The 15159-nt window shown below is 39.8% G+C and overlaps 1 protein-coding gene across 4 annotated transcripts in view; it reads right to left on the bottom strand.

Moving 5' to 3' along the window:
- Positions 1 to 15159, bottom strand: part of LOC130923873 (ras-GEF domain-containing family member 1C-like) — an 84109-nt gene that overhangs the window by 29752 nt on the left and 39198 nt on the right. For 2 of the 4 annotated variants that reach the window (XM_057849971.1, XM_057849970.1), the window contains 3 exons: positions 8955 to 9170; positions 3004 to 3126; positions 2751 to 2888 (listed from right to left, as the gene is read on the bottom strand). In XM_057849971.1, coding sequence (XP_057705954.1) covers positions 2751 to 2888; positions 3004 to 3126; positions 8955 to 9164 — 471 coding nt within the window. In that variant the 5' untranslated portion in view covers positions 9165 to 9170. The remainder of the gene's footprint in view (positions 1 to 2750; positions 2889 to 3003; positions 3127 to 8954; positions 9171 to 15159) is intronic. The other 2 variants (XM_057849972.1, XM_057849973.1) reach the window with 1 other exon arrangement.

Raw genomic sequence — 15159 nt, 5'->3', positions numbered from 1 at the left:
TATAAATATATAATTATAAAGTTATATTGTTGACTTTTGTGATGCATGCTTTTATTTTGGCGCAGGAAGCATAGAGCAGATAATAGTTCCGCTTGCGAGTAAAGCCTAAGTTATACTTCTGCGTTGTGGTGACGGCGTAGCGACGATGTAGACCCTACGGTGTCAATGAGCATTCGATAGTTCTGCGGCAAGGGAACGCGTTGCTCTGTGATTCACCGCCAAGCCACTAGAGGGGTGTAGCGTTGTGTTTGTACGGTTTTGGGGGACTCTTGTCGACTTCCTCTAGTTTTCTTCCGGTTACACAACAATGCCAACGGAGATGGAGCACTTGAATGTGGATTTTCAGATCATCAACATTGAATAACAAATGTTGATCATCCAAATGCAGATGACGCAGAAGACTGTTGCGGAGGTGGTCTGTCTGACTGTTGATGCCACTCAGAGACTGGCAGTTTACGAATTCTAGCATCGGGTGGAGGCCAGCAAGCTGCGTTGTCCAGCGTTTTGTCCGATTTCTCTGCCGTGTCCTACAACCAGCCAGTCGGAAGCCCTAGCAGATTTCTGGCGGCTATGGAACTTCCCAAACTGCGTTGGAAGCCTTGATGGTAAACACGTTATCATAAAAGCACTGAGACACTCTCAAACAGTAATGATGTATCAAGTGTGTGAACTGTCTGTTGTTGAAAATTAAACATCAAAACAACTCTTGACACCAAACCTGTGCCTTATTCTTCATATACTTCGAGTGTAAATACGTCACAGACTCACAGCAAACACATGTACACAATAAATGATAAAGTGCACCAACCAAAAATACGACATAAAATGCAGTTTTTGGCTGACTGTGTCACCGCTTCGTCTGGCTATTCGCTTCCGAACACACACAAACTTGTCTCGGAGGTTCTTCCATTTATTTATGCAATCGCTGACCTCCAGCCCCATATTTTCAGCAATTTCCTTCCACGAATTGCTTGCCAATTAGAAATTTATAATGTCTTAACGAGAAATTGTAGAGGTTGTCGTACTTGCAGACTTCTTCGATGATACTCTCGTCGGCTTGGTCCATTTTTGCGTGTGGCACAGCAATGTTTGAAAATGGTAACATGGATTTCACGCTGAACTGGAAACAACATTCTGAGCGGACCAATCGGGGTCCATTTGATTCACGTCACCACGCGTTGACGTGACGCCTAGTGAGAATTCTGTGGACGTGCACATCAGGCTACGGCAGAGGGTCGTAAATCGGGTCTGCCTTGACGGCGTAGGTGTGCTGCAGAAGCATAACTTGGCCTGAAGAGCGCATGTACACACAAAGAAGAATGCACGGGCACACACGAGAAGGAGCACATTCAAGCCACGAAGAAGTGGGCGAGAGACAAGTGAGAATGACAGGGGGGATAGTTTACAGCTGCAAGCCGGCATGCACATTTGTTGCTTGTGAAGCATTCGCAGCAACACCCGTATAAAACACCTTCTATACCGTTTTTTGCGCGTTTTCAATTATGGTTGAATACTTGGGCAGGTTTATGTGATTATTTTTGATGATGTGCGGACGCTAACTGGTACATGCTAATCGTTTGTGTGCATTGTTATTGCTGTATCAGCAGCTAGTTATAAATGCAAATTTCAATTGCTTTTATTGAGAATGAAACTGATTTAATTTAATTTTTATTTTAGTTTCATTTTGCAAGAGTTGATGTCATGAGCAACTGAACAAAGTCAGCAAACAACATGGACATCTGACATCGTCATTCATCTTAGCTCGCTGTATAGCTAGGACTTAGCTCAAACGTCTTGGCGAGGACAGTACAATGACATATAATATATGTTTTTGGATAGTTGAGATTTAGGATACTTAAAGGGTTAATTCCGACTTATGTGGAAATTTGGGTTACGTTTCCAGCGTAGGAATGGAACTCGTTCGTAACCTGAGGGCTACCTGTAGTTTGTAGTTAGTTATCCATTCAAAAGATTTGATCAAGGAACGCCCCTTTTTTTTTGGCAAATTTGGTCGTGAGGAACGATGGTGCCTAGATTTCTAGTGCTGTGCTAATATTGTGTAATACTCCACAAATGACAGAACAGTCACAGAGCGACGATAAAATAGAAAACTTGTGCGTAGCTCACTAGCCTGTTAACAGACTGCAAAAATCTGCACCTCGCTTAAGTTGTGATGTAATGTTTGATATATTTTGTGAAAATTTGATTTGTTTGATATTTTCCCACACATGCAGTAAGGCTGATGTGGTGAGTAAGTGTTTCGCTTTGTTCCTCCCTGCAAATTCTGGTCACAGAGGCCGTGAGGTCAGTGTGCCTCACAAATGAATGAATCCCTCCCCCCACACACGAGGGCCGTAAATAGCAGCACATTCATCACTGCCTGCCCTTCCCTTCTTTCTGCCCTCAAATCTACTTCCTCCATCCTCCTTCTCCTCTACCTTTCCCCTCTCATCTATAGCCCATCCCCCAGTGTTCTCCAGCCATCCATTCATTCTCCCTCGAGGCTAGACAAACAACCACTTTTCTTAACGTCCTCTTCTCTCAGCCCTGCCGTGCAAAGATTGTGTAACACTGCTGTGGCTACTCAACCTCACACTGACACAGCAGTGGTGATTTAGCAAAATTTAATTCCCCATCACTGCATTCCTAACTCAAGCTATATAGTATACATGTGTTATGTAACAATGGCTTCGAGTGCAGCGTTCAAGAAACATTCCCAAACGCAGTCGGAATAAATATTACGTGATGACCTCATCGCAGGGAGCTATCCTGTGGATGATGTCTTTAAGGAGTCCGACCATCTTCTCATCCTTAAAGTCAGACGGGAATGTTTCTGTCCACTCTGTTAGCAGCTGCAAGATCTTAGGACCAAACTTGCGCACTTTTGCCTGTTGATGGATGAGGACAATCACAACGTTAGTCACATGCAGTAGTTATTCCATGTTATGTCAGTCCTGCGCATGAAGGAGCGCTGTGTGTGTCAAAGAGTGGTGCAGTGCTGACCGTATCAAGTGGGCTCTGGTCCAGCTGCTGCTGCTTGATGCACAGCTCGCACACACGTGCCAACAACTCCGGAGGAGGGATGAACAGACGGGCGCTCAGCAGGAATGTAAACACATAGGCTTTCTGTCAAAGGACAGAAGGACACATTATTTAGCACCATGTCAACAAGACCTGCGCCAAGGCTTCAACATTTCATCACGGAAGTGAATGAGTGAATGACATTGAATTTTGTAAACCATAGCAATATAATGGTTACCGTATTTTTCGGACTATAGGTCGCAATTTTTTTCATAGTTTGGCTGGGAGTGCGACTTAAACTCTGGAGCGACTTATGTGTGAAATTATTAACACATTATTATATCAATTCACATGTTATTTTGGTGTTTTTGTTAGATTTTGTGTTTGTTTTCTCCTAGTGTGACTGTGTCCCTGTGATTGCCCATTGATTTCACTTGTTGTGCCTGCTCCTAGTGTATCCTCCGATCTGCATCCTCCTGTGCTCACCTGTTCCTCGTTGTGTCATTACCCCTTGTCTGTGTGTGTATATAAGCTCCTGGATCTTTTCATTCCTTGTGAAGTCCTGTCCAAGCCCTCGTGTACCCGTCCCTCCTATTAAGTAAGTTTTGTTTGAACATAGCCTTTTTGATCCCTAGTCCTTTTGGTTGTACTTTGTGATTTTGTTAGTTATTATTAAAACGGTTTTTGAGTTCACTGCCACCTGCCTTGCTGCGTTTTTTTGTTTCCCTGCATTTGGGTCCACACCACCTGCCTGCCCTGCATCCCATACAGTTTTGGAGTGACACTGATGGTTTGGTAAACTTGTTAGCATATTGTTTATGCTAAAGTTATCTGAATAACTCCTAATAGCTATGTTACGTTAACATACTGGCAACGTTCGTACTTTGTTGTTCAAGCATCATGTAACATTATCATTAGAGCTGGGAATCTTTGGGCACCTAACGATTCGATTACGATTTTTTTTTTTTTTTTTAATGTTTTGTACATTAGTTCCAAAATTGTTCAAAAATCCTCTCAGGCTAAACCAAACTACTATTTTAGTATCAAGTTAACATATAACAGTAAACAAATATAGAAAAATAACAGTAAATAAAATACTCCAGTCCCCATTCTGTATTAGCAGCTTTAAACTACGTTCAATTAATTTAATGTTGTGAATCGATCGTTACAGTTGTTAAAATTGCTCCCGTTATTCCATAATTTCCCTTCTGTCTACTTTTGACATGTCAAAGTTTTAAAACTGTTTCATCATTTAAAGATAGACTCAAGACAAGATTTTGCCGATTTAGGAGTATTTTAGCTAAAAAGTTAATTAGGTTCGCTACAACAGAGCCTTCTTGAAAAGTCTACTGCTTTAAGATGGCGGCTGTTTTCTAACGCCAGCAAGTCTGTCATTTCGCATCTCTGTTCAATAATACATGTTCTAACACCGTCGTCATCTGTCATTTTGCATCTAGTTCTACATATATATGATATCTACTGTAGCCGTATGTTTGTAGCAACTAGCAACTGGGCGTTGTTTGTAGCCGCTGTTGGCCCGAGTCAGGTATGATTGTTTTTTTTTTTTTATCTAGCGGCATGAGTTGAACATGATATTTACTCTCGGTACGTTCCTCATTGCGTCCCAAAGACCGCCCTGACTGTGTTTTACTTCCGCTTTACCTGGTATAATTCAATAATCGGAATTTGGATGTTTGTGAATCGTTCTCGAATCTTCCATGGCCGAATCGCGAATAATCTAAGAATCAGAAATTTCGCACGCCTCTAATTATCATACTGTACACTTATTCAGCATGTCGTTCTCTATTGTATTTTTATTTTAAATTGCCTTTCAAGATGACATATCCTTTCCATGTGTTGGATTTTATCAAGTAAATTTCCCCCAAATTGCGACTTATACTCCGGTGCGACTTATATTGTATGTTTTTTTCCTCTTCGTTGGGCATTTTATGGCTGGTGCGACTTCTACTCGGGTGCGACTTATGTCCAAAAAATATGGTAATTGTATTCTACAAGATACAGGATTCAACAGGATTTTAAAAAATGCAGTGGTACCTCTACATACGAAGTGAATTCGTTCCAGGACCTTGTTTGTAAGTCGAAATGGCCGCATGTCGAGCAGGATTTCCCCATATGAATACATTATAATTCCATTAATTTGTTCCACAGCCCGAAAACCGACACTAAGTCCTTAATAAATACTGCTGGTGCTATTGCAAATAGCAATTACACAGAGCAAAACAAATAATTATGAATAAAAATTGGAATATGATAATAATAATAATAATACAGTGGTACCTCGACATATGATCGCTTTGACACATGATCTTTTCGACATACAACGTAAAATTTGACTCGCCATTTGTTTCTACATCCAACGACATGCCCGAAATACGAGGACATGACTGCAATGCAGGCGAACGCACGGTGGATTTTCTTGTGTGAGAAATCAACACAGGTTTCAAAAAGGTCGGTTCAGGTGGTGAAACAAGGAAAAGGGTGAAGCTTAACTTCTAAATGAAGATGCAATTTATAGAGAAATACTGTATATTCCAATATATTTTGAAGATAACCCAAACATGACCTTTTTTTCTAATCATAAGGAAATAAATAAGTAGCCTAATATCTAAGAAAAATAAGTCCAAGGTGCACATTAACACAGAATATTTTCTGAACCTTCCCATAAGAGAAAATAAAATAAAACAAACTGTCACCTCAACTCTTTTCTTTCACTTAAAGTGCGTATGACACCAAAAAGCATGTTTTTCATATTTCACGTGGTGTTTTATGCTCCTGAATGAAATGGACCGCTTGGATGTGTGTGGAAGCGATCGTCACATATATTCAATTTTTGAATCCCACGCCATGAAAATGAGTGACTTCCAGCTTCAGTCTCAGGTTTAGGATGAATGTGAATGTGACGTCACCCGGGTCAGCATCTCACAATACATTGCTTTAAAACATGCAGATGGACTGCGGATTCAGCAGATTTTGTGGATTCATTCGTTTATTTTTTGCATCATGCCAGCCAAACGGCTGCAGAAAATTGTTGATGCACCAGGGAGAGGCGTGTGAGCCTTTTTGGGTTTCAAAAGGTTCCCGTTCACCGCAGATATTGGCAAAAACAAGCCCTACAACTGTGGGACCATTGGACTTACGAGGAAGTGAGTAAACATCATATTTTGTATTATGTCAAATAGTGGGATCATGGCACACGGTTTAATAGGGAGGTGGCTTGCATTTTGTGGCTGATTGCAGTACGGCTTGTTTGCACACCCCCTTCTATACTCGGCTTATTGCCCTTTTCGTGTGCCCGGTGTTCTGTCAAATTTTCAACCCCATCAGAAATTGCAACTTTGCGGTAAAAATGGCAATTACAAAGTAAACACTACAAACTTTCTTTAAATAAAAGACTATTTATGCAGAGCAGACACATCCTGCCATGTTAGCAACACAACAACTGCACGCTGCTCTCTGTTTACGTCTTCGCTGTATAGTAAAGCATTATTTTACGCCATATTCGTGTTGACCATGTGGCAGCTACGTGCTCCTCCGACGTCGGCCGATTTGTCCAGCGGTACTCTCCAGCTGCTTCCCCGCTGAGTTTCCTGTCTGTAGCGGGGGAACGAGCTGTAACTTGTCCGCCACCAGGCGGGTTGCCGATCGGCAAAGACAATTGGCAACCCCGGCGCCGTGTGACATGTTCCGGGCTAGTTTTGTGTGATTTTTCGCATCAAAAGGCGAAAATAAGACTTTTTGAGATGTCACTCGGTTCGGGTTAGCATGTCAGCTAGCTGTCATGCCTCTTTGTTTGTTTACATTCTCCAAAGCTGGGACAGGGAAATGACAAAAGCCTGACTAAGTACGGTGGCATAAAATGTCGTTCGGGAGGTGCGACAGTAAAAGAGAAGTCGACAGTTTTGACCATTATGGATTAATTTTGCCATGTAAATGGTGTTATACTTATACAGCGCTTTTCCACGTTTCAAGGCACTCAGAGCGCTTTACACTATCTCACCATCCACCTACTGGTGACGCAACACCAGGAGCAACGTGGGGTTCAGTGTCTTGCTCAAGGACACTTAGACGAGTTCATCAGGGCGGAGAATTGAACAATTGGGGGACAACTACTCTACCACTGAGCCACGCCACCCCATGTTGTACTGAATAAATGCATTTATATTATTTCATATTCCATTTAGCACAAGACTGGTATTTGTTATGACCATACCATGTATATAGCAATTGGGGAAAAAATACTTATAAAAAGAATATCCTGTAATAAAGTTGGAGTAGAGAGACTGAAACAATGACATTTTGCGGCTCTCTTCGTCGCATTTTCCTCGTTCTGAATAATTCTCCCCATGGGCTGAATTCTAAATCAGCTGCTGACGTCATCCTCCTGTTGGGGACGCTAGAGCTCTATAATGTTAGGCGTGGTTAAACGGCGGATTAAAAGATTTCTCGTCATCTGCGCTTTGCCAAATTGTTGTATATAGTTGAGTCGTCTCAAAATATGATTCTAATTCACAAAATAATGTTATTTAAGACTTTTTTATCCTGTCATACGCACTTTACAGATGTAATCAATTTTCCGTTGCATTACACTATTTTATCGCATACATTCAACAAGCTTGTTCTTTTTTTATTTTTGTTGTTGTTCCAGAAAAAGTGCATTTGAAGCAATCAAAGCTACTTATACATGCTGATCACACGTCACTATATCAGCCAATTGAACAGACAACTGAGTCCAGGGTGGTTTGCTAGGCGCATGCGCACATCGACGTGACCCGTCAGACTCTCAGCTAAACTGCGATAGATACGCTTGGCAGAACTCCAAGGAATAGATATATAATAAATATCAGTGGAAATGGATGACACTACACAAGCACTTTATTAGGCTTGTTTTTAACACTTGTTTATGTAAATCTGACGTAAGTAGATTGTTTTGTTCTTGGAGACGCATGTGTGGCAGTAGCTGGCAGTTTTTTTTTACATGGGATTTTGACAGTTGCCGTCATACTTTCAGGATAAAAGCACTATTCCGGCGCAATTTAGCCCCGAATCATTTATCGGAACGACATACTGGACCATTTTCACCCCCTGCTTCTAACGCAAAGGTTGACGACATGATATACGTAGATAACTCCTGACTCGGTGGTTTACAAACGCATCACTACCGAGTTGCGAGTGACGAGTGTACATCACGTGAAAACCTACTTTGTAAATAGTGTTTGGTTAAACAATGAGGTGTATTTAAACCTGATGTTCCTGATAGTTGTTTTTTCAACAAACATTCTATTGACCCTGACCACTAGGGGGCCCCCAATCTGGCAATTGTTTAATTTATATTCTATTTTGTTTACTACAGTTTGCTTTATTTGACTTTTGTGAGTTTTGATACTTGATTACAAGCTTAAAAAATATAAGTTCTTCCTTAACTTCTTTCTTTCCTCTTTTAGAAAAAAGTTTGACGCTATCTACTGTAAATACTGACAATCATTTGGGGTGAGAAGTTTGAAGTATGCAGTGCAACACAATCTGATTAATATACAAAATATGGACGTATGGCTTGGATTCCATGTATGGGTTTCACAGTACACTGTGACAAAATGGTGGGCCAAAAATATGGGCCCCTTTGCATTATTTTTCTTAGAGCCCCCAAATGGCCTGGGCCCTGTACACAATATTAATAAAAATAATCACAACGGCAAGGGCAGTACATCAAAATGAGTGACAAAAAGATGTAAAAGCAGTCAAAAATCGAGGATATTCTGTTTGTTCCTCTTACAATCAAGCCTTTTTTCTTCCTCCCTTTATTTCTTGTTAAACAATAAATCCTAACCACCTTATGAATTTATGCGAAAGCAAGAAGTGCGTAATCTGATGTTGATGCTAGTTAAGATTACTTTCGTAATTCTAATGTCCTTTACCTCGGGGTAGTAATCAGCAGTAGGCACGAGATTCTGAATGAGGGTTTCCAATGAGGCCGAGCTGATGGGGGGTCCGTCAGCCAGGCAAGCCGCGGGCCCCTGGCCCTCCTGTGCAGCCTCCTCCTCCTCCTCAGGCTCAGCGCAGGCCAGATGGGGGCTGAAGCCACTAGGAGTCGTGAACATGGTGCCAGAGCACACAGTCTGGGGCATTCCTGGCTAGAATAGAAGAAAATGCAAATAAAAATGCATTAAGAGCAAAGAAAGACAAGATAAGGGTGACAACAAGTAAGAAGAGAGGAGTGTATACTGTAAGATGCTTTATTCATTCTCACAGGGCATCATCCACTATTCAGTCTAGTAGTCATTGGGGGACACAGGATACCCCCGCCCCAACAGCTGTGCTGTCTCCCACATGACATAAGACCCAATGAAAATATGGGTCACTCAGTCGCCAAGGAAACCAGCTGTAAAACGAGTGCGCGGCCTCCATTTCCACCCTGAACGAAAGCATTGGGGTTACACACTTTAAAAATTCAACATGTTACTTCCCTCACTGGGCTGAAACGGCATCCTAGAACTCAATAAACGGTTACGTAAACAGAGAGCTGCGCACAGATACTATACAAACAGATGGTCTTACGTTCCCCTCAAGGTATAATTGTCATCAGAAACAAAACATTAGCTGAGAGAAATCTTGAGCAACAAGCTATTAGATGTTGACAATGCCTACTCATCCTTCTGTGAGTTAGGAGGTGGGGCACTCAAACTACACTGTGTTCCAATTAGGGATGAGCACTTGATGAAATTCAAATGAATAGCCCAAATTAGTCGAGTACAATCTGCATTTTGAAAAGAACAAAACAAACTCTTATGGGTCATTTTTTATGTACTGCAGGGTGCCCTTTGTGTCCTCTGTAAAAATCAAGCTTATTTCCACTGTAGTTGGTTAAGTAGTCATTCAACGCATTTCTTTTTTGCCGTATATCATAAAGTCTAAGGTCCAAGCTTCTAAATTCTGTTTTTTTAAATTTAATTTACGACTGGTAAAAGGTTATTATGGAATTTTGCTATGTCCCCAGTGTGGTTCAAATTCAGTCTTTCACTTTCAGGGTTTCTTTTCGTCCCTTTCAGAAAATTCCCCATCTATTAATGACATCACTCTTCAGCGTTCCCCAGTAGTGGGAAATTATACTATGGTAAGCAATTTCATTATTTACCTCCTTTAAAAATCTGATTTTGCAGTTTTATGAAGTACGTTCAGCGTGTTTGATCATAACGTGTCCATTCCGTTCAAGCTATATATCCAAGAAATTAAGTGAATCAAATAATTTCAAAAGATTTATTTGCGAATCTATATAGATTTCTCATCAAGTATCCAAAGTGATGTTAGCTATTATGCTAGCAAAGCTAGGTTAAGGGCTAACTTTAGCACAAAATGTCCCCTCTGTTAGTGTCCACTCTGTTATGTCCAAATAACCCCCTATTTAAAAAATGACCCTCCTTCATTGTCGTTAGGCTTTATATTTCGTATATACTGTACAGTATGTGCAATTTATCTATTTATATACTGCTGACTAGATAAGGTCTTAACACAGTGGCTACCATTGATGGCGATAGACGTCCAATTCAATTGAACTGATTTGAATGTTCTTTCGGTGCTAACCCTCCCAGTTCAAATGGATTGGACATTTATTCATGGTAAACTAACTTAAATTCACAGTCGAAGAATGGAAAAAGCCACATGATTAGACATAAGGTGACCATATTTTGATTTCCAAAAAAGAGGACACTCGGCCCGGCCTCGAGATACTTGAATTTTACTCCAACTTCACTCAAAGCTGCCTATATTACTTTAATATATTTAAAGGGTGCCTCCTCTGTCTGGATAGAAAAATTCAGTTTTATTAAAAAAAAAAATATATATAGAGGCATATACCAGTAGTATATTTATAAAGACACAAATTCAAATTCTCAAAGGTTACTCAACAGGTTTTATTATACCTAAAAATAATGATAGAAATAAGAACGATGCAAAAAAACAAAAAAACAAACAAACAAACAAACAAACAAAAAAACAACAACCTCGAATTAATAATAATTTAAAAAAAAAATAATAATATAATGCAGAGCCATGGAAATGCAGTCCACTCAATACACACACACAGTAAGCTATGTGCCAATTAAACATTTTTACAATCACTATCACGATAATCGCAGTTGAGAAATTGCTATTCCCACTTGTAATTCTCATTCAATGTTCTAGATTGCTCATAAACAATAACCGAAATAAACTGACAAATGATTCAACCAGCGATTTTCCAAATGCAGCAGTTCAAACCTACATTTACCATCATGCCTAGCGCGGCTTAGCTCACTGACACCTACCCTACAAGCGAGCAACGGTAGCCAAGGCAAAATCAAACATTGCTATATAAGTGTACAATCATCTGCAGCGGAACGATGCAACACCAAATGTGATTTTATAGATCACACCAGTACAAAGTCAACAGTTGGTGAAAAGTAAGTTTAACAAGTGTACATACCGATAGCTTATGAGCTACTGTTGTGACGAAGGTTTGTATGTGAATAAGAATTGACAGTTGATGCCATTATGGACCCTACTCACATGACGTCACAACTACGCCTTCGCGCCATATTGTCCGTCTACTTGTCGTGTTGACGCATTACCGCTACGTAAATTCCTCCTATTATGGCGTGTTTTTCTGCTCGTTAACATTTATAATCAAAATGGTGAAGGCGTGTGTGGCGGTTGGTTGCAATAACAGGGAAGACAGACGGAGAGACTTGAAGTTCTACCGTATTCCGAGAGACCCGGAGAGGAGAGCGAGATGGACTGCTGCAATTCGACGAGAAAACTCCAAACGATTACCACAGATTATGTAGTAGTCATTTTATATCTGGTAAGATCCATTTAATATATATTTTGGGGTTTTGGGCTGACAACCACAATTAAGATCATTGCGAGGCTAATCGCCGACAACATACAGTTTCAAATTCAAGATGCTTATTTCTTCCACCATCATTACATTTTGAATAATATTTAGCTGGTACCAAGTGAAAGAAGCTGGTCTCGTCTACGGATCATCAGTTAAACAGGTGTGTCCAAACCTTTTGCAAAGGGGGCCAGATTTGGTGTGGTAAAAATGCGGGGGGCTACCTTGGCTGATTTACATAGAACAATATATTTAAACAAATTTTAGCAAGCCCTTCTGTGTGTCACATTTACTTTTTTTTTTTTTTTTCATTAATTCATAATTTCAACAATCTCGCCTTTGTGGAGTTCTCTTTCGACACTCGGGATCTTGCGAAATACTGCTGCTGTGAAATTAAACTAGCTACAAGTTGCTATAATTTCTCGCTGCGTATGTTCCCTGTAATGTCGTACATGTCAGCGTGTCTTGTTCGGTAATATTATCGCGTCACATCGAACTCTTTAAAAACAGCGACTGTCTCTTTGCAAATGAGGCAGACACAGTTGTTGCGTGTTTTATTGAAGAAATAGTCCAATATCCACCTATCCTTGAAGCGTCGGCCATCGCAGTCAACTTTATTTTTTTATTGATTGTTGCCATTTTAGAAAATTGGAAGTAAAGGGTCACACGGGGTAATGTTGCTTAGAGTGCTGATCTTAAAGTTTTTCAAACTTTCGTGAGAATAGGCTGATTTTGTGTGGACAAGATAGTTGTAGATATCAGGGTAGCAGATGTCAGGCAGAGAGGGCGAAGACAGCGGGTCGAAAAATATCGATTTAGGCATCAAATATGGATCTGGCGAATGGATAGACTGAAGCTTTTCCACATACCGCCTTTTATGCAACACATCCAATGAGTTTACAGCGTCTGAAAGCACCGGGGCCTCCATGAATTGCTCTATAAACTGAACGACTAATTGAAACCATTGAGAATAGGGCTAAACAGAGACGGACAATATGGCGCCGGATACAGCGACACGTCATTCTGTGACGTTGGTGAGTAGGGTCTTTAAAGCCAGTCTTTGACTGCGCATGAATGCGCAAATTTGTATCCAAAATTGCATATAGGTATTTTCGACTTACTAATTTTTGACTCTTTTGGGTACATGAGCATTTGATTATATATGTATTGATTGTAATAAAAGTCTTAACAACAGGGCAGGCTCTGAGGGAACACGTCACAGGCAGCATAATACCTTGGTATTCTGTGCAAAGCGTCAGTCAAATTCAAAACCCACGCTAACTTGTTCTTGGAAATGAAGAATTAATAAAAACAGGACAGTTTTATGAATTTATAAAACCCCGCCGGACGCCCCCGACAAGATGCAAAAATGGGACATGTCCGGGCAAAAGAGGACGTTTGGTCACCCTAACTGGACATCTGTCTTCATCATTGGTACAGAAAAAGCTACAGATAGTGCAGTCTACATGATTCAAAATATTGAAGTGATAAACACGCATTTCTTTCCATTTGTTGTAATAGTAATTTGACTTATTTTTTGCAATATTTCTTAATTTTGTGACCTACATCAATGCAGTATTATATTACTATTATTCTGAAACACATCCGCCACATTAGAACCCGATTCGTTACAGTATTACAGGTCTTATTATTATTATTATTGTTAGTGCTACAACGATCGATTAACTCGAGTATTCATTTAGAAAAAAAGATTCAAATTAAATTTTGCTGCTTTGAGTATTCGTTTATTTAAAGTGGCGTTGTAATGGTTTGTTTTGAAAGTGTTTGCATTTTGTTTTATTGATTTGGGTGGATACACTGCCCTCTAGTCTGCCTTATTCACATGGCCGAATACAGCTGCTGCTCCTCGTTAAGACCAACATAAGCTAGCTTTTTGTTTGAGCTTTTTTTTAATGCTTTCGTAATTCAGTTTAAAGGTATATTCAGCCAATTTTTGTGGGAATATGTGCCTGAACCATTTGTTAAGAGCACTGTAAAAAGAAAACAAAACAAAACAAAAAAAAAATAGCATTTTATAGCATTTAAGCAAGAGGACTTTTGCTATGTAAGTTAGCCAATTGTTGTTTTGTTGTACATAGATCCTTATTTATTTATTCATTTTATACCGTTTGAGCCTCAGCTCAGGTATTTTAATTTTTTATGTTCCTTATTACTTATTACTTACTCGATTATTCGAATTAACTAGTTCATCGATTAATCAACTACTAAAATAAACGATAGCTGCAGCCCTAATTATCATTATTATTATTACTGTTATTATACTATCATTCCGATTTTTATCTATAATTTATTTGTTTTGCTCTGTGTAATTGCGATTTGCAAAAGTACCAGCAGCATTTATTAAGGATTTAGTGTAGGTTTTCGGGCTGTGGAACGAATTAATGGAATTATAATGTATTCTTATGGTAAAATCCTGCTCGACATATGAACATTTCTACTTACAAACAAGGTCTTGGAACGAATTAACTTCGTATGTAGAGGTACCACTGTATAAGAAACTCAATTACATGCAATGGCATTTTTCGGCCTCTAGGGGAGGGACACAACCCTGCCTGCCCCCTCCTCAATCTCCGCCTGTTGGTTCCAAACCAAGCTAATTTCTGACCATGTTGAAGTATCCTTGTGCAAGATGCTGTAAAGCCAGTATTACCATCAGTTGTATGATTGGGTAAATAACGTGACAGCCATAGAGAACTTTGAGAACCTCAAAGCTACACATATGAAGCAGGAAGATATATTTTTACTAGGGCTGTCAAAATTATCGCGTTAACGCTCGGTAATTAATTTTTTAAATTAATCACGTTAAAATATTTGACGCAATTAACGCACATGTCCCGCTCAGACAGTATTCTGCCTTTTGGTAAGTTTTACAGCAAGGCTTTTTGTGCTGTCTAACAGCGAACTCTTGTGGTCGCTTTGCGACATGGTTTATTGTTGTCTTGCCAGTTCAATATGGCTGCACGACGTCTCGGGCTGACGCCTACGTTGTAATGTTGTGCTTATATGATCCTTGGACAAGATTTGTCCGTAAGTATGGTTGTTGTAAACAATGTACATATTATGTTAGTAAGGGAAATGTTATATTTTTTGTATGAGACGCTTTTTGTTTATGTTTCGTGAGCCTGTATAGCGTGCTAAGCTAACGTTGTTGTAATTGTTGTTGTAGTTTTACGACAGTCTAAAGAGGACATTGGTTTGAGGCCATTTTTTTAATAAATCAAATGAAAAAG

This window comes from Corythoichthys intestinalis, chromosome 11 (genome assembly GCF_030265065.1).
Source record: "Corythoichthys intestinalis isolate RoL2023-P3 chromosome 11, ASM3026506v1, whole genome shotgun sequence".
NCBI classification, from domain to species: domain Eukaryota; kingdom Metazoa; phylum Chordata; class Actinopteri; order Syngnathiformes; family Syngnathidae; genus Corythoichthys; species Corythoichthys intestinalis.
Note: the sequence above shows the minus strand (reverse complement) of the source record. Positions and strands in the feature narration are given on the sequence as shown.